Source organism: Engraulis encrasicolus, chromosome 6, assembly GCF_034702125.1.
Source record: "Engraulis encrasicolus isolate BLACKSEA-1 chromosome 6, IST_EnEncr_1.0, whole genome shotgun sequence".
Classification (NCBI taxonomy): Eukaryota; Metazoa; Chordata; class Actinopteri; order Clupeiformes; family Engraulidae; genus Engraulis; species Engraulis encrasicolus.
The window spans coordinates 8,964,300-8,990,218 of NC_085862.1; the positions used below are offsets into that span (position 1 = coordinate 8,964,300).

At 41.9% G+C, this 25,919-nt stretch overlaps 1 protein-coding gene across 1 annotated transcript in view; it reads left to right on the forward strand.

The window, feature by feature from the left end:
* The window catches only part of LOC134450174 (uncharacterized), a 31,755-nt gene extending 6,541 nt beyond the window's left edge, over positions 1-25,214 (forward strand). Inside the window, exons 2-15 of the mRNA XM_063200027.1 lie at positions 2,389-2,481; positions 3,553-3,645; positions 3,929-4,009; positions 4,372-4,603; positions 4,803-4,864; positions 6,847-6,931; positions 7,382-7,650; positions 8,460-8,521; positions 21,270-21,405; positions 22,150-22,217; positions 22,570-22,661; positions 23,105-23,131; positions 23,917-23,999; positions 24,858-25,214. Of these exons, the coding sequence (XP_063056097.1) occupies positions 2,389-2,481; positions 3,553-3,645; positions 3,929-4,009; positions 4,372-4,603; positions 4,803-4,864; positions 6,847-6,931; positions 7,382-7,650; positions 8,460-8,521; positions 21,270-21,405; positions 22,150-22,217; positions 22,570-22,661; positions 23,105-23,131; positions 23,917-23,999; positions 24,858-25,181 (1,707 nt within the window). The 3' untranslated portion in view covers positions 25,182-25,214. The remainder of the gene's footprint in view (positions 1-2,388; positions 2,482-3,552; positions 3,646-3,928; positions 4,010-4,371; positions 4,604-4,802; positions 4,865-6,846; positions 6,932-7,381; positions 7,651-8,459; positions 8,522-21,269; positions 21,406-22,149; positions 22,218-22,569; positions 22,662-23,104; positions 23,132-23,916; positions 24,000-24,857) is intronic.
* The last annotated feature ends 705 nt before the right edge of the window (positions 25,215-25,919 follow it).

The following is a 25,919-nucleotide window of genomic DNA, read 5'->3' on the forward strand; positions in this document are numbered from 1 at the left end:
ATGACACAGTAGCTGTTTCCATTAGCCTACTAATAACTAGAAACTACAGCATAATTGCACTGGAAACTGTATGGTTATTTTTGCTGTTATTAATGAGAAATTATAGTGTAATTGCACCGGAAACCATATGGTTATTTTGCTGTTATTACTAATAACAAGCAGTTATTACCATAAAATTAGACTGAAATTACTGAGAAATTAGTATGAAATTAACACCTTATTAGCGATCCGTAAAGTAAAGTGTTACCCCTTTTTCTCCCTCTAAAAGATCCAGCCATGAGTTCATCCACCCTGTCTGTCAAGAGTCACTTTCCCAAGTCCATAAAACCTTTGAACATTTTGTCCCCAGGTATTTTTGCCCCCGTTTTGACTTAATTAACTTGTTGAATGGTTGTCTGGTGTCATCCCTTCTTACCTTGGCCATGTCTCTGAGCGCTCAATACCCTGTTTTTCTGGACACTCTGTGTTGGTTTCTGCTCTGGAATATGATAGCACTGCAGGGTAATATTTTTTTGTTGTTTCACGTTAAATTCTTCTCAATGTTTGGCAGTGACATTTCTTAAGAGACTGATGACTTTGTAACAGTGCATCTGATAGTTCTGTGTGAACGTGACCAACATCTTGCAAATTTCAAGACAGCCACATCCCTCTAGAACACTTCAAAATTGTTTGTTAGATCTATTTTGTGGCCCATATTCCCAGAAGAAAACAAAGTTGCCTAATAATTATGCACACCTGATATAAGGTGTTGGGCACCTTCGACCACACCCCCATCTTATTATACAAATATACATGACCTGGAATGCTTAAATCAAATAGGTTTTCATGTTCATATAGATTGCTGTTTGGAAATATGCATAAAAAAGACAAAATGGTCAAAAAACATGTTTGCCTAATAATTCTGCACACAGTGTATGTGCCATAAACCTGAAGGTTGAAAAAAAAAAAAAAAAAACCACACACACACACACACACAATTTTTTCTCTGCAAGTGGGTGCACGCTTACCGCCGTTTGCAGCTTTGTTTGGGAGTGATGTACAACTAAGCATGTAGGCCTGCCTAACATTTGTGCCTCAATCCATAGCCCTTTATATTATAAACATTGGTAAATGACAATGATTTCCATTACATAGCTTTCCATTACATAGCTTTGCAATCTTTTTGAATTATTATTAGGCTTTTTTTTATTTATTTATTTTCATTTTTTATTTAATTTAATTTCCATTTCAAAATGCCCCCTGAACTACATCGAAGGCTATCTGCCCCCTCAGGCTAATTAATTGATTAATTCAAATTCACATTATTTTAACTTAAAAAGTGTACCGATGTATCTCGGAACCTTTGCCTGCAAAGATCCAATGCTTGACCTGTGTTTATGGTTAGGTAACTGGGATTGCCTATATATCACATATTGTCACATATTTGGAATCGTCACCAAAGAGTTTGCTAAACCACTTCAGTGCAATTGACCAAGGTTTGCATAGATTTAGGAAAATGTCGCTTGAAATCCTTCCCAAGCAAAGCTGAAAAAGGATAAGAGCAAGTATGCAACCCAGGTGAATATTGTGTATTTGTCTAGTCTGGATTTGTTAGGCTTGCATTTTTGAATTCCTCACAATTTTCTGAATCAGAAAGATCCAGTCTTTTGGGCTCCACAACATAATTAAAACCTTCTTTACTCTGGGACTACTAGTGTGACAGTAGAGATATCATGACTGGACTGCAGAGATGCGCGATACCATTTTTTTTGATAACCGATACGAGTACGAGTACGGTACATTCATTTCTGTACTTGCTGATACCGAGCAAGCACCAATCGTGATACTTTTACCCACAACATGCAATAAAAATAAATGCACAGCCTTGTTTTTCCACCTGTGATATTTGTCTTATTGTCCATTTCCATGTAGATGTGATTAAATGTATGAGACAGACGGCGCCTTTTTCCCATGCTGCTTTCAAGTCAACAGAACGTGGCGAGATGTTGCGTTGTTTAGTGTGATGGCAGTATCGTTGCCTAGTATCGGCAAGTGTTTGAGCAAGTATCGGTGCCGATACAAATACCAGTTTCGATGTGGGTGCATCCCTGCTGGGCTGCATCCATTTGTTGGAATGTCAGTGTTGCCAGATGCGTCTGATCAAATCCCGCCCAAAAGGTTCTCAAAAAACGCCAAATTGCGCTAAATTCCGCCCAATTTCAACAAATTGCATTGACTTCTATGGGCCCAAAACGGCAGAAAACAATGGGAAATGGCCAATTTTCCCAGTTTTTACCCGCAGACGGCCATCCTAAGTAGCCCAATTTAGCGGTTAACCGCCTAATCTGGCAACACTGATGACAGTTTGACTTGACTAATGACGATGCACCGTGCTACTTTATCTCGCAGATAAAATACATTTCCCATCACGTCGGTGTGAGTCACAAGCAGGCCTGTTCCGATCTCGAGAGAATTGGAGAGTGCATCACGGAAGCTTTACAGGTAACACTCTACAGGCCTACCAATGGGAAGTAGGCTGTTATGCATGCACAATAGGCTATCTGACAAACCATTTGCTATCAAGTCCACTCCAAAGTTTTTTGCTCAATGCATTTATGCATGTAGGTCGAGATAATCTAATGCGGTTCAAACCGAGCATCAGAACATGAAGAAAGCTTATTTACAGCACATGCCTTTAAACATGACGTGGCTATTGGTGCCAGAAGGGTTTGGTTTGAGAGAATGGGTCAAAAAGAAAAATAAATAAGACCGTGAGCAGCAGTTCCGTGGGTAAAAATGCCTTGTTGATGCCAGAGGTCAGACTACAGAATGGCCAAACTGGTTCGAGCTAATACAAAGCCAACATTAAGTCAAATAAACAGTCTTTACAACCAAGGTATGCATAGAGAATCGCCAAACACGCAGCACGTCAAATCTAGAGGCAGATGGACTACAGCAGCAGAAGACCACATGGTCAGAACAGAAAAATGAGGCAACAATTTGCCCAGGCCACCATAGATGACACTAGACTAAAGGATCAGAAAAATGTTGCTTGGTCCGATGAGTCTTGATTTCTGCTCCAACACTCAGGTGGAATGGTCAGAATTTGGCGTCAACAACATGGAAAAAACATGAATCCATCCTGCCTTACATCAACGCGATACCCAGCCCTACTCACTAATGGGTCACAGTGGCTAGTAAGTTGGTCTTGTAACACCACTGGCCAAACTGAAATTTCACCAGCATTTGGCCGCTTGGCTGGTGTTAATATAGAGCACTGCTGATAAAGTCAAGTCAAGAGTACTTTATTGTCAAAAATCTATGTAACAGGGTTAGCACAGGAGTTTGAAATTGCGTTTGACTAGTCTCCAATGTGCAGTTTAACTAAAAACATTTAAATAAGACATTGGCAATAATCTCTCTCTCTCTCACTCACTCTCAACTAACCTACTCATACATGAATTTACAATTCTTTCTCTGACACATTAATTAATAAAGTATGTAATCCTAATCCTCTGTCTGGACTTGCCTAGTGTGATTATCGAGTGTGTAAAAATCTTTTCATTTTCTCAGTTCCTGACTCAGAACAAAGTCGGTGAGGCTGTGGGGGAGATACTCTGCATTCACCTCCAGAGGGCATACCAGCTAATCACGGAAGCAATACAGGTACACACACACACACACACACACACACACACACACTGGAAGTGATACAGGTAAAACACACACACACACACACACACACACACACACACACTGGAAGTGATACAGGTAAAAAACACACACACACACACAAAGTTTTAGAGTTAAATCGAGATTAATTACTCGTATAAAGCCACTAATTAATTTTATTTTTTGTTTGTTTAATCAGGAACCACACCTAATAATAATAATAATAATAATAACAATAATTGTGGTAATATCTTTTGGATGTGTGTGCCTTTCTCAGAGTGAAGTCCAGCGGAATACATCTCTGTGCGTGTTGATTACTCAAGTGACTGGAAGGCTGGAGAGCGAGCCCAATATTGTGGTATAACACACACACACACACACACACACTCACACTCACACTCACACTCAAACAGAAACATGACATTTGCTTTTTTCCTTCCCTTCCCTTCCCCAGTCTCTCTCTCCCTCCCCCTCACTCTATCGGACTTAAAGTAGTAGAGTGTACTTTCTTGTTCCTATGGGGAAATTTGCCATTTGATATTTGCACTTACAAACCCTTTGGCCTGTAGCTACCTGTATACTTGTGCTATCTAATCTAATCTAATCTAAAAAATAAATAAAAAACCCACACAAAACACCAACATACCACCTAATACGCATTGGTGTGTGTGTGTGTGTGTGTGTGTGTGTGTGTGTCCAACCGATTATTGTCTTTTACAGAAAACGGAATCTGGGCAGGATGCAATGACAACGACTGGAATTAAGGACGAAGCTATGGAAGGTTATGCTGTGGCTGATGCTATTAATGGTGATGGTGGTACTGATGCTGCTCAAGATGGTTGTCACGGTGAAGGTGGGGATGTGAGGACTGCAATCAGTAAGATCAAGGAAGAAGTTGAAGACAATTATGATGATGATGAAGATGACGCCACTGACGACTCTGATGCTGATGGTAATGCTCCCTCTATTGACGGATATTAGTTTTGCAACTTCCTGATTACAATTCCAGCTCCTATAACATGGCCATCACACGCACACGCACGCGCGCGCACCACAACACACAAGCAGTGAAATAGTGGAAGGTTCTACTCGACTCGCTATTATTTTTCCGTATTCCGTATTTCTCTTGTCATTCTTGTTTTCTTCTGTAGGTGGAGCTGACGCCTTTATGGAACAGTCCACTCCTTCACCTGATGAAGACATCAACACATTAGTAAGAAAAAAACTTTTCTTCATCATTTGACACTCCAAAATCAGGGTCTCCGCGGATCCTTAAAAAGTCTTATAAAGTCTTACTTTTAATATTTGTTTTTTAAGGTCTTATAAAGCATTATATTTCGCCAATTTTTGGAAGTGTGGTATTATATTTACGTGGGAGGTCTTATATTTCCCCTGGGTAGCTTGAGTGTAAGAAAAAGGTCTATTTTTTGACGCTATAAACCTTATTTAACCGGCATACGTCCCTTATCAAGATGCGGAAAAGTAGATGAAACTGATCTGTGTTTGTGGCGCAGCGCAGCCCGCTGGCCACACAGCGGGGGGCAGCCGCAGACCTGTGGGCGCAGCCAGAGCCGTCTAGCCTACTTGCATGTTCTATTAGAAACAGTCGAAAAAGTGGTCGAAAAAATATGAACGTGAATCGAGATGGGTAGATAGATGCACGTTCAGTGTACTGTGGCTTGAGGACAAGAAATAAAACGGTTAGGTGCTATCCAAAGCAACGTCGGAATATGAAGCTTGATGTTAACTGTGTCGGGAGGACGCATAGCCTAATCAGTCGTTGAGTGTAAGTTTTAAATCTTATCTATCGTAAGCATGTTAGCCATGCCCTCGCGTTTGGGTAGAAGCGTTTGCTAAATGTAAAGGGTTAATTTCCTAAAGTCCATTATGACCGTATTCGAAAATAAATCTTCCTTCATACAATAGCCTACACTTTCAAAATCGCCTCTAGATACGTGACGGGCTATTTGAGGCCTCTGTCAAATGCAAAATGATTTCGTTAACTTGATGGCAGCATGAGGAAGTGAGCGCGAGGCAATACGAAATCGGATGAGTAACAGAATATGTACGAAGCCAATGTTCTGGCGAGGTGCGTAATGTCCAAATCGGTAACCAGATGGGCAACGGTAAACGCGCTAAATGCTTGTTATGGACATGCTGGAAATCACTTCCAAGTTGTGCGCTGTTTGTTGAGAACAACAAACTACAGACAGGCTGCTGAAATTAGAACGCTTGCTTCTGCTACCCGTCTCTGATAAAGCGAGCTGGAGGAGGAGAAACGGCACTCAGAGTAGTCGTACATTTAACCCTTTTGACACCAGGTGTCATCTCTCCTAATAGCAAAGTGCATTCAACTATTTATCCATCAGAAATTATGAATTGTTGAGCCATTTTTAATGTGTACATTTAAAGGCATTTGATGAACATTCATCTGAGTTTTCCATAGGCCGTCAAAACGTGCGTGGGACCCTCAATTAAATGCCAGTTGTCAGTTAACTGACCATATGCATGCATGGTGTCTGTAGGCCTACAGATCAGTTACACCTTGCTACTGCTTACACTGTGTTTACCCTAGGCTACACTATAAAAGCACAGTAGTCATATAATATTGTTTATTATATATAATTATGTACTAGGCCTACATTTCATTATAGCAATGCAAACTAATAACATTAGCAATATTGCAATGCCTCACCCCGAGCGGTGGTCTTATATTTTATCATCAGAGGTCTTATATTTGTCTTAAAAAGTCTTATATTTGGTGATCCAAAATGTGCAGAAACCCTGAAAATATTGTTAAAAATATTATAATTACATGTCCATTAAGTACATTTAAAATTGCCCATGCGTGCAAATGGTAGGGCACTCGTTTGCTATGTGGCCGACACGGGTTTGACTCCCGGCCCGGGACCATTGCCGACCCTTCCCCATCTCTCTCTGCCCCCCCCCCCCCCCCCCAAATATATAAAAGAGCGAAGCAAAATAAGAATTGATCCTAGAAGTAAAATAAGAAAAAAAGAATAATAAGTGATGTGTGCTTTGTTTTCTGAACTTTTCATTTTAATTTTGGACAACAATATTCACCTTGAACTATTGAGCACCCACCAGAATAGCTTTTCCATCTATTTTTGTAAAGAGAGTCAGATGCTTCTGACTTGCAATTAATACAGCAATTCATCTTTTCATGCGTCTTAGGAACATGAAGAATCAGACGTGGCTCCAGTCCTGAGCACTGAGCTTAATAACAAGCTCAACGGAGATGAAGGAAAACTCGCAAGAGGTAAGAGACGGCGACAGACATGCACATTCACAATTCCACAAACTCTACAATTGATATGAAGAGAGAGGGTCCGAGGCACTCTGAAGTCTGTTAAAAGTCCTTTATTTAGACATCGGGGCTTTTAACAGACTTAAGAGTGCCTCGGACCCTCTCTATTCACCCCAAGTTTGCCATTTTGGCAGATTTTTATTACCCTACAGACGCTACTTATTCTCTCTCTATATATATATATGTTTGCCATGATTGTTGTGAACACCAAATCATTATCATTCTGGTCGACTCGTATTCATGTGTAGGCCTATTTGTTCATGTTTTTGATGGTTTACGTCCCGCAGATGTAATTTAGCCCAAGGCTAACGCTGGTACAATGCATGAAATGGCAACATTTATGTCTTAATTGTACATGGCCCCTAATGAATAAATTGAAATTGAATTGATTGTATTGACCAGCTTTCGACTGCCCCTCGACGCCTCTGCAAGGACTCGAACCGCTCTCAGCAGCTCCAGAGTCACAGGAAACCAAACTCATCCTGAGTGCTATCAGCGGGCTGTCTCGTATGATGACGGACACCATGGCGAGGTACATGCAGAGGGTCGACGAGAGGTTCGATGGGGTGGAGGCCAGATTGCATTCCTTCGAGAAACGTCTGCCCCGATCAACAGAAGATGAGGAGGACGTCCCCAGGAAAAAAAGACGTGTACAAAATCCAAAACTTGCGGTAAGACTAGCGTACGTTTGGTGACTGCGGCTTTAGGCTAATAAGCCAGAGCCAACTAATAGGAGAGTCAAGCTTATCCTATCGACTGTTGTGTTCCATTTTTTTCAACACGTAAATGGCGGCTCAGGGTTGCTCACGGTGCATACACACCAAGATATTCACGGTCGCTTAACGTGTCTGGGAGCATTGCGAGTCCGAGAGGTTCGCGGGCTGCACTTTGCGCAGTCAGCATCCACGTTCTATCCGTGAGCAGCTGCCATTAATTTTCAATGGAACCCGCTCTTTGAACGCGGACGTCCTCGCAGGAAAACAGACCTAATATATTTTCAAGGAGCATCGCGGACATGTCAAGTCTGACGCTCGCGGGGCCGGACATGCGCTGCGCTTACAGCGAGCTCCTGTGTGCAAGGCATGATCTGTTTTCATGTATTCTAACCGTTTCGGACTGATACCGGACACATTCAGTGGCCGTGTCGCGCTTGCGGTGTGTAGGCACCGTCATGGTACTGACAGGTTAAGAATTGGTTTCCACAGCGTGGTGTAGTATAGGCCATATTCTAAAATAGGTCTTATTTCGCAGATTTACGTAATATCAACACATTTTAATGAATTAATCATGAATAAGCCAATTGCTATTGCATATACTGCTGGTAGGGCTCAGCTTTCAATCTACATTGAAGCAAGTGGCAAATCTACTTCCGGGTTGTTACAACTCTCTTATTTACAGGGGTGGGTAACCTTTTTCATTAGTAGAGGGGCCACTTCAAATTCCCCCCCAAAAAATGCATTTTTGTGGTTTCCCTTGACAGGAAGCAGTTCGCCGCCTGCACAACTCGAAGAATACTCCTTTACGTTACAATCCAGAGGAAGGGTAAGAATTAAATTGAGTAATACTGAGTAACACTGAGTAATAATTTTAGCATTATTACCATTGTCCGGCATTTTGAATTTCCAGAAATGGGCATTTTTACCTGCAAAACGTATTCTACTTTGGTCATACTAGTAAATATTAGGTCATTAGGCCCTCGGTAAGCTTGCTGCAGGATACGCGTGCATGGGCACGATTCGTGCATGATTGCGTTAACATGCGTATTTCGTGTCAATTTCGCGCCTGTTAGACAACGCATCCATAGGCTTGCGTTTCATACGATATCTTCAAGCTCGCTGGGGCCGATAAGAGAGACTGCACAGTTTGAAACTGAAAACGACGATGGCGACAATTTTTCAAGAGCATCTCATTGAGCTAGTCCGAAATGTCTGAAACATTTGTGTGATCATACTTCCCCGTTGCACTTTGATAAAGGAGCGTGCAGATGTAGAAGCAGTAGCAATATCTCCTCGTCCGGGGAGTAGGGCTGGGCGGTATGACCAAAAATGTATATCCCGGTATAATTTTAGCCACTGGCGGTATACGGTATATATCACGGTATTGTAAATTTGTGTAAAATGAAGCGTTGCAAATTGACCAACATGGCATTTTTTTTTTTTACTTTTACTTTTTTTTTTGGAAACGACTGTTCACACGTCTGTTCAGACGTCCTTTCATCTATGTGTGAATTCTTGCCATTCAAATCTTTTGAAAACATTTTTTTTAATAACTATTCAAAATGCATTTTGCAATGCATTGCGCAATGCATTGCAATGGCTAATACAGCACTCCCACTGACACCAAATACGGCGAACTGTCAGATCCACTTTGGATGCGCGGCGCGTATCTAAAGCGTCTCCGCCCAACTGTCAGATCCATTTCTGCTGCTCAAAATATCTGCATCACCTCCACGCAGCGCAGAGTGCCTTCGGACCCAGAGCGCATCCGATACGGGTCTGCACATCGGACGCGCCACACAGATTTTTGGCGGACCCACAGTGGACGCGCCATTGATTTTATACATAGTATATTGCCGGGCTCTGCCAGGAAATTTAGTTTGCAAAGGTTTTCCCGAAGCGTGGCTGCCCGATTGGATGGCGAGTGCAAGTAAGTTTTATGTTACCTTTTCCACTATATTAATGTTATTAATAACTAATGAATAATTAAACGTTTATATGGAATTATTTTAGCACTTTTCATAGGGACAAAGTCCCTGTGTTAGTGATTTTGTTAGGGTTTCCAATCTTTTGAAAGACAGAACCATCCCGTATTTGATAGCTAAATCATGCGTTCCGTATTGAACCGATATGCGACGCGATTTTCCCCGTATTTTCACTACAAATGACTCCAAATAGACAGGTCGCCCGCAAGTGTGACCCAGTTCAGTTGAGCATCGTTTCCGCTCCCTCTGTGCTCTATGCTGCTCCTTTGTTAATAAATAGTTCATTACACCTGCAACTAGGGCTGCACAATTAATCGAAAAATAATCAAAATCGTGATAAAATAGTGAAATCGAACTCATGATTTTAATCGTGATTTAATCGTAGCAATAGTGACCTACTTTTGAGAGCGTCCTTACTGACAGGCTGGTGTTTCTGGCCAGAAATCTGTCCACTTAAGTGTCATGCTATTGCCTTTACATAATTATTACAATTCATTTTATTTTGCTCATCCCGTATGTAATTCATTCTTGGTTATATTTCATCTTGTTATAATTTTCAAAAAAATCTTCAAAAATCAATAATCGTGATTAATAATCGTGATTATGATTTTTTCCATAATTGTGCAGCCCTACCTGCAACTCACAGACTCTGAGTATTTGTTTCATTTCTGAGACACATCAAAGCAGTGTTGCAACTTAATGACATTGTCGCTAGATTTAGCAACTTTTTGACGTCCCTGGTGACTAAAAATCTCATCTGGCGACTTTTTAAAACGTGCCTTTTCAATAGCAAAATCAGTTTTTCAACATAATTGTAACTCTGCCGCCTTCAGAAGCGTTTCCCACGGTTAAGCAGTGCTGCAAATTAGCTCTGATCTCCAAACAGTAGCTTGCACTGTCCATTTGGGGGGGGGGGGCAACCGCCATTCCGACAGTATTTGATTGTCATTCCGAGCCATTTGAACATTGTTGCAAGTACTTAGTGGCGCGTTAACAAAGTTCTAACTCAATTGACTTTTGCAACAATGTTGCTACACGAGCGAAAGTGGAGAGTGTGACAGCGCAATTACAGGATTAGAGTATATTTTAGTGTCTAAGTTTGTCACGATCCAAATGCCCATACAGGTACGGTCTGAAAAATGGTTCCTGCAATAAAAAGTCAATGTCGGAATGGCGGTATGTCGGAATGGCGGTATGTCTGAATGGCGTCATGTAACCGTCCATTTGTACTGTGAACGAAGGCATGCGGGCACGTTTCCTAGGGATCTGCGTGTCGTGCGTGACATAGTCACATTTGTAACATCATGACGTCATCTAGCGACGTCTAGCACCTTTTCAGCGAGCCAATAGCGACTTTAGCTGGTTTTTTTGGGTTTTTTTTTTGCAACACTGCATCAAAGATGGAAGGCAGTACAAGTCTCAGAGCTCGAGGAGAAATGCACTATGCTGCCCCACCGGGAAGGGTGTGTGGCCTTCTCTTTGCTCCATTAGGCAACCAAACATTTTTTAATCAGTTGTAATGTTCATAGATTTTTATTACTTCAATCAATCAAGGGTTATCTGGTTTAGATAGGGCTTTGGGACTGACATTGACTGGACCACAAAACAGGAATAAGTTGCTGTAAGTACTTTACAGAAAAGTTGATCACTTCATTACGCCATGCTTAGTTGCCCCATGAACGTTGATGTCACACTCAGTGTTCAATGCCTGTAAACTGGTTGAAGGTGCACTGTGTGATATATTTTAGTTTATTTCCAGAATCTGTCCTGCTCATTCACAAAGGTTACCTTTTCATGAATACTTACCATCATCATATTCTAATTATTCACGAAGACTGGAAAAAGTAAACTTTTTTTATACATGGAAAGTGGGATCTTAGAAGAAGAAATAGTAAATATTCACAAAAAAAGATCAGATTTGCCCACAGACTGTACAGTTTCAATGGGCAGCGTAGTTGCAATATCTACTGGTCCTTTGGCCACAATCCTACACAGTGCACCTTTAAGAAATTGTGCTGGCACATGCATTTATGTTGCATAAGTGAACCACCAACACAAAGCTTTGTTTTACTAACAAAACCCTTTCCCTCTCTCCATTAAGGATGCATCATCTAATTGAATTTGAGAACAACACCATGGCACTGATGCATCACACCTGGTGCAAAAACGGATTCACCCGGTGGCCCAACTACCCAATACAATCGAAAATAAATAAAGCCCCCATGGCGGAAGAAAGGCCAAGGGATGACTGGGACACCTACAAAACGAGGTGGATTTCTTCAGCTGGTAAGTCAAATCTGTGTCTCCTTCTCTCTTTAAAAAAATAAAATAAAATAAAATAAAAATCATACAATCTACAAATCCAACACCATCACTTAACTACCCAAAAGTAACATCTTGCTCCACATTCAACATTTAGGAACGTATCAGGAAGGACAGCAGCTCTTTGAGCAGGTCTTCGCATCGCTCCACCACCTCCGACCTCCGACCTCCAACGCAGATGACACGAGGCCTTCAAAGAGGAACCGAAGTCAGTGTTTTCAGTTTATTGGAACACATACAAACTTAAAGATAAAATTAGATAATATACACCTCAAGAGGAAATGTCTGTGCACGGCATTGTTTAAGTGTAATGTGTATTTCTCCATTTGTCTCATCACATGTGTTTTAATGGCCGTTGTGTCATAAGTAGGAGTTCTGTTGTGCTGTAATCAGTGTTGCCAGATGTGTCTGACCAAATCCCGCCCAAAAGGTTCTCAAAAACCGCCAAAATGTGCTAAATTCCGCCCAAATTCAACAAATTACATTGACTTCTATGGGCCCAAAACGGCTGAAAAAAAACGCCAAATGGCCAATTTTTCCCGTTTTTGCCCGCCGACGCTCATCCCAAGTAGCCCAATTGGGCAGGCACCCGCCCAATCTGGCAACACTGGCTGTAATTACAGTAGCACATGGTATTACAAACCTGTTACACCATGTACTCAATTGTGCCTAATAAGATAGACCGTGTTGTTCCTGAAAGTCATTAAAAATCTTTAAAAAAAAAGACCCACCAGCCAAAGGTGTAGAATCAGCTGATCTTTTTTTTCCTTTTTACTTTTGATAACTCTGATAACCAGAAGGTGTGTAGGACTGAGGATTAGACCTAGAAGATTCGGGTCACATCTCAAAAGAGGGATCAATGTCCTCTGCAACCATTTCTATGTCTCATTCACATATTGATATAAATGTTTTCTTTCAACAGACTTTTCTCTGGCGATTCTGATGAGGAGGACGACCCAGCCCCCGCCAAACAAACTACGCTTTCCCATGTCGACTCTGAAGATCACTGCCATGGTATGAGCAAATCTGTGGGAGTGTGGGAGTAAAGTTAACGTCACAAAGTGGATCAATAGCACAATTTATGTTAAAGAAGTGATACAAAAATGATGGTTCATATATTTACTTCATTACTTGATGATAAATATTCATGAAAAATGGCGTAGCTGCAATACACACGGCACCTTTATTCTTGTGCCAACAACACAGACTTCAGAAGAACCACCTCCCCGCAATTACCACCAGCACCATCACCACCACCACCATCACCACCACAATCGCTCACTCAACCAAGTGAATGGGGCCCTGAGTTTGCAGGTAGGCTAAACGCTAATGTTCTTTGTCTTTCAATCACTGTTTGTGTGTGTAGGCCATGTTAGACCAACCATTTGAGTCTTGTTATGGCAATACAAATGCCCGTGTTGTTAAGCTAGTGTGTGTTATTCTTATGCCTGGCTGTCAGTGTGTGTGTGTGTGTGTGTGTGTGTGTGTGTGTGTGTGTGTGTGTGTGTGTGTGTGTGTGTGGTGAGCAGAAGAGAAACAACAGTTGTGAGCTATTACTATGAGCTATTTTAGTGATCGATGACCTTACAGTTTGCTTACTGTTTGTAGGCCAAGATTTAACTCCTCTGATTCCATCTGCACAATGGGGGTCACCAGGCCCAAAACAGGAGTTCACAGGTAGGCTACTGTGTTTCTCTAAGCTTAACGTTGTTTGACAGTCCGTGTCAATAAGAGTGTACATTGCCGCTTTCATAAAATAATTTTACGGTCAACAAACTCACAGATACGCACACCTATGAAGTCGCACGTCTAAGTCCAGCATCTAACTTAGAAATAATGCACTTCGAGGTATAATGGGCACTCCGCGGCACGTAGTTGGGTTGTCCTGGAATATTTCAACTTATGGAACGCCTCTTGTCCAATCAGAATCAACTAAATGATTTATGTACTTCAGAGTGCCTCGGACCCTCTCTCTCTCCACTACAAGTTTTTGCAACTTTGGAATACGATGAGCACCTGAAGGTTACTACTACCCCACAGACGCAACTCATCTTTTCTCTTTTTCTCAACTAAATGATTTGATGAAACCCAATTGTTTTACGCGTTATTCTTATGCCTGGCTAACACCAGGACATCATCCCATGTTCTTGTAAGACATTTCTGCACTTATCACCTTGCAGTCCGAAAACACCAAATATGGAACAACACAATGTTGGACAAGTTACTCAAAAACAGTCTGCGTTACTGATTACATGTCACTGCATTACACCAAATGTGGACCAACACCAATGTATTGCTTTGATACTAATGTAATGTAATGGCATCTCATCAACAGCTGCTGAACTTCACCTCTTCAGTATGATGGAGTACCTTAAACACCAGAACGACACCATACTAAGCCGCGTCAACCGGCTGATGAGCCAAATTTCTAATCCAGCGGAGCCAGATGTTGGGGAAGTTGAGGTTGAACTGCCGCTGGAAACCATGACACAGGTGGAGGAAATGGAGACCTTTCTAAAGGAAGCAGACAATGGACCTGCCAGGCAAAAAATGGTATAATGTCAAATTAGCTGCTGTCACTTTTAAATATTGGGGGTAATGTTTTAGTAACAGCGCACACGCCAGGGTGGTGCAACGAGAGCTAATGCTGCTATTGTATGAATTTTTGCTCAAATTGCTCTTGGTTTTTGTGAACTACACTCCAAAGTAGGGCTGTGTGGTTCTGGAAAAAATGTGTATCACAGTTTTCTGCACGTTTTTTTCTCTTCTTCTTATAAGCAGCGATTTCCCCCCAAATCTCAATGTTTCTGAAGAAAAGATTTTAAAAATTAGATAAAATCCTGAATTTAAATTAATATATATTTCTATGTTAATCACTTTTTAATTTCAATAATATATAATATATGTCTCATTTATAGTTTTTGCTAATGCAGCAATTTGGCGCAATTTCCCATCGTTTTTTTTTTTTTGTGAACTACACCCCAAAGCGTTACACTTACAGTACCTACTCTATATTTCACTGCATTCTGAGACTTACTTCAACTTAAAATTGTTTTGTGATTTATGGCTTACAGATTGTCTCTTTGTCCACCATCGGCGGCCGTGATGTAAAGAGGGTGACGTGGAACATTTTGGGGCGCCTCTTCAGCGACAACGTGGCCAGAAATATCAGCTGGAAGGGGGCGAATGGCAAAATGGCGTTCAACCATATGTCGTTGAAAACTGTGACGTTCAGTAAGACCATTTAATTTATTTTATTTTATTTGACCTTTATTTAACCAGAAAGGTCCCATTGAGGTAAAAACCTCTTCTTCCAGGGAGTCCTGGCCAAGACGGCATTAAGACAGAGGAGGCACATGCATATTATGACATAAAAACAAATTAAAAAAAGCACACGTAAGGATATAAGACATGTCAGACATAGAGGCAAACAAAATAGACACTGGACAAGACTAACAAGTAAGACCATCAAGCACTAAACAGTAAGAACTAACAAACTAACAAAATCTGACATAAAAAAAACACACACACACAAAACCTCTGTAAAACCGAGTTTAAAAGCAGTGACACTCCTCTACTAAAGTTGTTTTTAAAAGATTTTTAAAACTCTCTATAGAGGGCACAGATGCCAAGCTTAAGGTGTTTTGGAGGTTATTCCAAACATGTGGGGCATATGAACTAAAAGAAGTCTTACCTAATTCAGTACGCACTGTAGGAATATTAAAGATAATTTTATTTCTTGACCTAGTGCATAGGAACTGGTTTGGCGTGACACCAGACAGTTGATATATGATGGGAGTTTACCCACCAATGCCTTCACAATAAAAATGAGGAAATGGCTTTTCCTCCTAAGTGATAGTGAAGTCCATGTTACCATTTCATATAGTGTGCAATGATGTGTTCTCATGTTTGCATTTGTAATAAAACGCAGTGCCGCATGGTAAACTACATCTAGCTTCTTTAGAAGAGAGGTGGACGCATGCATGTATAATATGTCACCATAATCTAAGATGGGTAAAAATATACTCTGGACCAATCTTAGCCTAGCAGCAAAAGGAAAACATTTTTTCAAACGGAAATTAAAACCCAATTTAAGTATTCAGCAGCTTATAGAATGTTGAGCTTGCTACACACACCTTCCACCCTAATTTTGTGTCCTAACAGTTCACCACATTTTGTATTTTAAATTTACATTATAGAAGTGAAATTCCAGTTTACATGGAGCACCTGAATTTCTCTACTACAAACCTGCAATGCAGCAGTTATACACACACATCGAGATGGCTGTAGCAGGTCGACTATTTTTTTCTCCAAAGAAGGAATGCACCTTGTCCGACTCCCATCTAAGCATTTTCTGCAAGCAAAAACAAACTAAAAAATGAAATGGCAATGCTTTTGGAGTTTGTTAAAAAAGATAGAGAGCTAGAAAGCCACATTGCTTACTCACGTTAGTGCTACAGTCTCACTGTGAGAAACACGGGCGTTGTCCCTTTGGGCTTGCTGCAATGATCTCGCACAGGAAAAAGATATGTAGGCACCAAGCAGCAAAGCTTGACTGTTGAATCACGGGAAGACGGTTAGGTCTGCAGTCCAACTTGATTAAAACATCAGGAAAGATAAATAAATGTTACTCTAGGTAAAAGAAAACGCACTCGAAAATGTCCTCAATAATACATAACAGTCATAGGAAAAAGTTTGTACACCCTTTTGAAATTTCTTCTTTTCATTTGTGTCAAACTTGGTCATCAAAGATGGTCTGATCTTCTCGGAAATCACTCGAAGGACCAATCAGAGTCTGCTTAAACTAATTCCACCCTAACAGCCATAACTGGACGAGAGTCATGGCTACCAGCGAATGTTGATCAATTCTTTCTGATTGCAGATGCTGTTCGACGGAACTCTCTCGGCCGCAACGTGAGTGAGATGGATATTCAACACCATGCCATTCGCTGGTTCAATCTGGCAGCAGACCGCGGTGGGGGGAGGAGGCGCAGGATGGCAAACCAAGAGGGGGCAAACCAAGAGGAGGAGCCTTATGCCTTGTGCGCGACCTACGCTACCTGAGCAGCAAAAGTCACTATTTTTTATGGCGGGAAGGCAAATAAAGCTACCAGAGCGAATTTGCTAGGAGCAAAGCGACCAGAGCGAATTTTAACTTTTAAAATCAAGCTAATCTTATGGTAATAATGACCTATGATGCGGTTCGGCGAAAACCATATCTCTGAATGTCCCAGGCTGTCATGCCATAGCCGTTATGTGATTAGCTAAATCAAACATGTCCATGCTACGTCCAGAGAGTATAAAGCAAATTCATGGCAAAACTTCTTCAACCACCTCAGCTACCTGGGTCGCATAGGTCGCGCTTGGTGTACACAAGGCATTAAAGGGGTATGGCACTATTTTGGGGCTGAAAACGGTTAAAATCGTTGCCCTGGGTTTATAAAGGTGGTTAAGGTGGTCATGTTTTTCATGTTGGGCATTGTCTTGGTTTAAGGAGGGGGGTAAGTATCTAAGCTAGTGAGAATCAATGAATCACACACGCTACAGTGATCCATTGACTTTCACTAGCTTAGCTACATACTCCCTCTTTTAACTTGTCTTAAAGCAAGACAACGCCTAACATGAAAAATAGTGGTATACCCCTTTAATGAGTTAATTTTACCCTGTTCAGCATTAGTTCTATTCTTTCCTTTTTGAAAAAAACAAAAAAGAATGAGATATGCCTACAATAAAATAACTGTAGGCTACAGAATATAAAACAGTAGAAAAAAATAAAAATAAATAAAAGAAAAGTGATCCTAAATTAAATTAAATGAAAAGTTAAATGAAATGAAAATGTAAGACGAATGTGCTGTTTCTTTTAATAAAAAAAGTTATTTTTCCGGCATTGACTCAGTGTCTTTTTCAGTTTGATGTGGCAGTATGATTTTGCTTCTTTGCTAGGTTTACTGTAAGGATTAATAACCATGTGTCCTAATATCTCGACTGACAAAAGACAAACAAAGGTCGGCGTCTGCGCCTGCACTTAACACCCGTGTATTGCTTGGTGCGTGCACTCCCAAAAAGTAGTAATCACTCAAGATAATGGAAAAAAGGAGGCGCACACAAGGCTTGTGTGAAAAAGTGTATTGAAGCCGAAATTAAACAACAGAAGTCTAAGGTTAACTGGAGAAACAGACATTTAGGCTTCAATATACTTTTTCCACACTAGCCTTGTGTGCGCCTCATTTTTTCCATTATCTTGACTAATATCTCGACTAAAAGCCCAGGGTCTAAACTTCGACCTTGTGTAGCTCATCACAACTTCACTTGACAGCACCGCTCTCCTGATAGCCCTTTTTTTTAACTGACTTGCCACGGTGACATTTTGTTAAAGGATAGTTCCGGCGTAAAATGAAAGTTTCACCATCGCTTTCCCATGCCACATAATGTATCTAATGATGAGCCATTCCGGGCAATGCCGCGCCGTTATGGAGTTAGCACATTTTAAGCTTTTTGGTGAAAAACGCAGCCAATGCATCACGGCGGGGCCAATTATAAGCCTATTATTTTCTGATGTTTCCCCGCTATAAACAACTTCAAAAACGCTACACACTTCATCACAAAGGTCTCGTCAATCAAACCGAGGCACAGAGAGGGTCATTGGACCACACAGTCTTTCACTGACCAGTGTTTTCAGAGGTGTCTCACTGTTGCAACTCTCTGACCCGGATGCAGGCTACTCAATCAGGTGGCTAGGAAGGCTAAACATGGTCCGCGGTTCTTACACCGGCTGCGACCGTAAAATGAAAAGCTGGAACCCCGACCGTTTCCACCGACTGCCACTGTCTAAACCAGCCATATTACGGGAATGGCTAATAGCATTAGAAGTGGACGAAACTGACGTAAAAACCCGGAGGGATCGCTACTACCGTGTGTGCAGGCAGCAGATTTGAAGAGTTGCATGGAGAGTACAGGTAGGCAGACTACTCTTACAAAGTAATTGCAACACGGTATAATATAACATGGATTCACCTGTGTAATAACATACCAGTGGTGGTGTACTTACATCTGTAAGAGCACTTCTAGTACGAGTTTATAAAATTCCTCCAGCCCTCCTCCGTTGCGTAATGGTCCATCTGACCTCGCGCGCCCTCGTCATTAGAGTCTACTTCACTGAAACTACTCTAGCATGCTTGACATCAACCACATCGAATGCCTCAGGTCGCACAATTTCACAATTTCACTTGCCATCCCGCGCTAGTTTGTTTTGACAGTGCATTTATCTCCTGTAGTGGGCTACATTTACTGCACATGTAGGCTATGCCTTCCCAAAACAGTGCTTGCTGGCAAAGACGCGCGGTGTTGCAACCAGTGTCACAGACAGTCAAGATTCATGAGCCAGACATTTACACATGTTTCTCTCTCTTCAAACATACCTCCATAGCCATGCGCCTTTTTGGCACAGCATTCGTCTTCAGACGGTTTCGTTTTGGTGTTCCATCTCCCTTACTCTTCTTGTAGCCATCATCCTCGAAATGCTCCCTCCACACACGGTAGCGATCCCTCAGGGTTTTTATGTCAGTTTCGTCCACTTCTAATGCTATTAGCCATTCCCGTAATATGGCTGGTTTAGACAGTGGCAGTCGGTGAAAACGGTCGGGGTTCCAGCTTTTCATTTTTCGGTCGCAGCCGGTGTAAAGAACCGCGGACCATTTAGCCTACCTAGCCACCTGATTGAGTAGGCCTAGCCTGCATTCGGGTCAGAGAGTTGCAACAGTGAGACACCTCTGGAAACACTGGCCAGTGAAAGACTGTGTGGTCCGATGATCTTCTCTATGCCTCGGTTTGATTGACGAGACCTTTGTGATGAAGTGTGTAGCGTTTTTGAAGTTGTTTATAGCGGGGAAACATCAGAAAATAACAGGCCTATAATTGGCCCCGCCGTGATGCATTGGCTGCGTTTTTCGCCAAAAAGCTTAAAATTAGCTAACTCCATAACGGCGCGGCATTGCCTGGAATGGCTCATCATTAGATACATTATGTGGCATGGGAAAGCGATGGTGAAACTTTCATTTTACGCCGGAACTATCCTTTAACAAAACTTTGAATGGCCAAACCTTATTTTCCCCTTAACCATCGCTGTGGATAATTTTGCTATTTAATGAAGTTGTATGCTATATAGTATATAGCCTTGGCCAGCCTGCCTAAATTGACTCACATTTAGATTTTCAAAACTTTGTGTTACTGATCAGCACTTCCTTTTCGCGTTTTGTCTGGATTTCGTGGTTGGCAGATCCTTCTCAGGCTTTTAGCATTGTAAACTTCACGCCATCAAAACGAACTACCTCTAATGGCAACTCCGAGACGATCGCCGAGTGAGGTAGCAAATGCCTGGCGAGGAAGCGCGAGTCTATTTCATGGTGAATCTGTTGAAAGCCATAGGCCTACTTTGAGAGATGTTCTGAGGTAAGTTGAAGCAACAGAAATCACTGGTATGTGTCCATATGTGGTGGGGACATGTCCATACCACTTTTGACATGAAACGGGAGTGTGTCTATGTTCCCACACTGTTACTGCTCACCGATTTATTTGAACACAACGTTTCGACCTCAGGCGGTCTATGTATACACCTGACGAAGACCGCCTGAGGTCGAAACGTTGTGTTCAAATAAATCGGTGAGCAGTAACAGTGTGCAGATTTCCTTTCTTCCTTTACGCACGTTTGTTTGATCCGGCACCTGTTTTTACTGGATGTGCGCGCATCACATACACTTCCAGTGTGTCTATGTTCCCACAGTCCATTGGTCCCACAGCTCATTGGTCCCACATCACTAAGACTTTTAACATTATTTTGTAGGCCCATTGGTCCCACAGCTTGTACCTACTGACGCATGCTCCCAAATTTCTAAGCGTTTATTCAAATTTAGGCCCTATGTCCCATGGCAGGGAGAAAGACATGTTCTCTTAGTTTACTCGGAAATGTGGGAACATTTTGTTGTGTTGTGGAACATAGGGCCTGTTTGAATAATTTCTTTAAAATGTGGGAACATGGAGCAGCAGGAATAAGCTGTGGGACCAATGGGCTGTGGGACCAGCGGGCTGTGGGAACATAGAGCTGACCCCCATGACACTAGCATACCCAGAAAGTTCACCATTGCAATGTCCCCCACCACTGTCCAAGTCAAACCTATCATTTTCAGATACAATCAGGAAGATGCCTCAACAGCTTCAGGAAGCTCCATTTGCTCATCACTAGGTGAAATGATGTCTTGTGTCTTGATGCAGGGCCGTGGGTGATGTCCGCAGCTCCAGGGATGACATGAGGAGTGACCTGAAGACACTACAGGAGCAGGTGGCTGCCATGCAACAGCAGACCTCCACCAGGACCCAGACCCCTCACAGAGTTCCCCTGGAGCTCTCGGTAATATATTTGAATGCATGTTTTAAAGGGAAAGAAAATAATCCAGACTTTACACATGTAATTTCAATTTTAGCCATCTCAAATAAACCTGTGGTTCACATTAATCAGATTATTAGGGAAAACATCAGATAGAAACATCATAGATTTTTGTTGTTGTTGTTTATTTCCAGAATTCGTGCTGCCCATTCACTAATGTTACCTTTTTCATAAATACTTACCACCACCACCAAATTCTAAGTATTCATTATGACTGGAAAAATTGCACTTTTCATACATGAAAAGGGGGATCTTCCCCATGGTCTGCCATTTTGAATTTCCAGAAATAGCCATTTTTAGCTGCAAAAATGACTCTGCTTGGATCGTACTAGGAAATATTTGTTTATTACTTAGTAAACTTTCATGTAAAGATCAAATTTGGCAATAGGCAGCCCAGTTTCAATGAGCCGCATAGTTGCAGTACCTTTTTTGACCATTTCCTGCACAGTGTCCCTTTTAGGGAAAGAAAATAATCTAGACTTTACACCTGTAATTTCAATTTTAACCATCTCAAATAACCCTGAGGTTCACATAAATCAGATTATTAGGGAAAACATCAGTAGTGTTCAGACTGTCTTTTACATATAAGATAAGATGGTACTTCAATCATTGTGCGGGAAAATCAAGAAACAATTGTCCACGGTTTGTAACAATAGGCTATTTCCTAGCATGACAATATGCGATTGTATTGTCATTTTTCTTCACGAGGCACGAGTGAGGCGAACGCATCGCAGGCTGCGGGAGGAGCTGCAGTGGCGACTGGGACCACAGTACAGGTAAAGACGTTTACTCTGAGCCTGGCCAGGGCTGGACTGGCCTTCTGGCATAGCGGCAGTGTTGCCAGATATGTCTGATCAAAACCCGCCCAAAAGGTTCTCAAAAACCGCCAAAATGCGCTAAATTTCAACAAATTACATTGACTTCTATGGGCCAAAAATGGCTGAAAAAACGCCAAATGGCCAATTTTTCCCATATTTACCCGCCTACGCTCATCCCAAGTAGCCCAATTGGGCGGGGACTCGCCCAATCTGGCAACACTGAGTGGGCATCTCCCCGTGGGCCCTGCACCCTTGTGGGCTCCTATCTAAAGATTGTTTTAAATTATTTTTAAAAATGTTTTCTGTTCAGCTTTAGGTCACCTCATAATGAGGAGGTCACCAAGGCCATCATCCAAGCCATTGAGGATTCTGGGGAGAGCTGGGGACCAGACTTACTCAGAAGTAAGACCCAAGATTATTCATCAGACATGTACAGGATTTATGTGGTCATGGTGCACAAATAAGACTGTTTGTTTGTTTGTTTGTTAAAGTGATACTGTCCCATTTTTGGAAATAAGCTTATTTTACACCTCCCCTTCAGTTAAACAATAGACTTTTACCGTTCCCCTGTACTTCAAACTGTTTTCTAGTTATGGCAGTGCACATAGCGTTAACTAACAGTTAACATTGAGTTCTATGAGACCAGTTAGCCACGAGCTGGTCTCATAGGACTCAATGTTAACTGCTAGCATGGAGGTAAAATGTGCACTGCCATACCCAGAGAACGGTTGAAAGTACAGGAGAACGATAAAACCCTATTATTTAACTCAGGGAGAGGTGTAAAATAAGCTTATTTCCAAAAATGGGACAGTATCACTTTAACTCTGTTTCTTACTGTCTTGCAGGAGCCTGCAATAGATTCTACGAGAATCTTAAAGGCCAACTTCCGATAAAACTCAGTTTTACTCACTCCTTTCGAAGATCGGACGGTCACCCCAAGTTAAACTCACTTGCAAGGCTCTCATAGCGGTGCGTCAACTCTCCTGGCTGTGTTTCCCGGTGTTTCCCAATTTACATCAATAATGCAGAGAAACGAGCGAATCACGAAAGCCTTTCTGTGTTTCGTCACGTCGAAAGAAGGCGTTGCCCACAAAGGTTTATATCGACCCATTTATCTAAAAACATGTCGAGTAATTTTTTTCTGCTTGTTTTCAAAACAAGCAACGTCTGGTGGCTCGAAACATAGCTTAGCTTAGCCACCAGCTGATTGCTACTCTCAGGTACACACACAGCACAAAGCCTCATACATAAAGCCGGCTCACTCTGGTTGCTCCGTGCCTGCAGCTCGCCTAGGGGTCGCTGTCGAAAGAGCACAGCCCTGAATGGAGCCTGCACGCCTCCGTTGGCGCCCCTATAGTGCAGTACCACCCGGAGAAGTGGCGACTCTGTTTCCCATTACATTCTCTCCCAGAACTGGAGGACTGAGCCAATCAGAGACGCGTTTCTTCGAGAGCAGGAGGAGTGAGCCAATCAGAGACGCATTTCCACGAGAAACACGGAACACTCTCTCGTTTCTCCACAAGCCACCTTGCCAGCTTGCAAAAACGTCTTGAAACAAAGCAACCAGAACGTTTTTTAAAACAGGACCAACGCGTAACACATTCAATAACAATTGGGAACACGGTAGTATTAATGAAATAACGTCGAGAGGCGATCTTTAAAAGTCAAAAACGACTGAACCTTGCGGGGAGGATTGATGAGGTGAAGAGAAGGAAAAAGCTGACGAGCAGACGTGAGCGGGTAGGCAAAACACAACTAGCAATCCCATCGCACAACTGCCACCCCTTTCTTTGAGAGCGTTACAAATTATGCGACCTTGCCTCCACTTGCTTTTCTCCTTGTACCAGGAAGTAATATGTCATGATGATGTCACTGACAACAGCATTATATTTCAATATCTTGCAAAAGCTCAATTGTAGAGTCTTTTTCTCATTTGCAATTGGGATGGTGAATGAAAAACAGTCCCTCAAAAGTTGTTGTGTCTAGGCTGACAGCTGGGAAACTTTATCGTTTTCTCCACGGAGGAGGGGCAAGAGATGCAAGCATAAGGAAACACAATGTCCTTGCCCTCCTCCGTTGGTATTGGCTGCTGCTTTGATATTTGGTCGAATTTGCACCAAATTCTGGAAAATTATTAATTGCGCACGGCAATGTTGAAAAAAAAATGATGTTCCAAATTATTACGCAAAACGGTTTTGTAGCGTTGTAATACAAATGTCTTTCTTTTTTTTTTCCATTTACACCAAAGCAGTTGGCATTTGGTACCTTGTAAAGTACATTTCAATGTTCAAAACTTGGTTAAAAGCTGTGACTGGAATGCTGCATTTAACATTGAAGTCAATGGCAGGGCATTACATGGGAGTTATGGAAGCCCAGATATCCTTGATGCTTTGCTCTCAGCTCTTTTTGTTTGTTTGGCCACTATCATGGCACCTGTTAGTGGATGGGATATATTAGGCAGCAACAATGCATCTGGATAATCTCATATCGCCAGTTATTTGGCATGTTCATGGTCAACAAGCATGGTTGTAGGTTTTCAACAGTACACACTTTGGAATGTTTAACACACTGTTTAAAACTGCCCTATTTTTTTTGTAGCTTTTCAAGCAGCGACTGCTGGTGGCGCAGGATGTCTTGGATGAGGACGACCTTGAGTACCTGAGAGGAGCGGACGCCAGCCTTGTGTCCGATGAGGAAAGTGGGGAGGAGGACAAGGGCACGTTGGTGGTGCTCTCTCCGAGGTGGAGAAGTGCGCGCCTCACGCGTGTACTGCATCGATGCCAGCAGGCGCTGGACGTAAAAGGGAGGACGAGCAGTAATCCAGCGAGTTTGAGGCGGCGCCGGCGAGTGACAGAGAGGGGCCGGTTCTCCTCTCGGGATCCTCCTGCTGCGGCCGAAAAAGCAATTTATGTTGAAGCATGATTTAAATGTAAAAAATATAACAATAAAAAAAAAACATATGCAACAAATATATTGTCTGTCATAATATGATTTGAGCGGGGGGCAACCGCCATTCCGACAGTGTTTGATTGTCATTCCGTGCCATTTTAACATTGTTGCAAGTACTTAAAGGCGCGTGAACAATGTTCTTACTCAATTGACATTTGCAACAATGTTGCTACACGAGCGGAAGTGGAGAGGGTGACAGGGCATTTGGACCCTGACAAAATTATACCCTAAATTATACACTAATCCTGTAATTGCGCTAACAGGTAGGATCTGAAAACAGTTCCTGTAAGCTGGAAAAATGGTTCTTGAAATAAAAAGTCAATGGCGGTATGTCTGAATGGCGGTATGTAACCTGGGATTTAGCAGTAATTCAAAATAGGCCTAATTGTTGTAATGGCAGTAGACTTATGTTATATTAACGGACGTAGACTACTAGCCTAACGTTAAGTCATTTTGGCAACATGCCCGTTCTACGTTGTAACTCCTAACAACTAGCGTAATAAGAGCATGTACATACATTTCTGTCAAATCAATTCATTGCCTGGCTGTCGGTATACATGGCCCCATGTTTCACTCATCCGGAGATAAACAAAAGCAAATAAAAATAAATTATTTCCACGTAAAGATATCAAATGAACAATGCAACTAGGGCTGCACAATTAAGGAAAAAAATCGTCATCACGATTATTTTGGTCATCACGATTATTAATC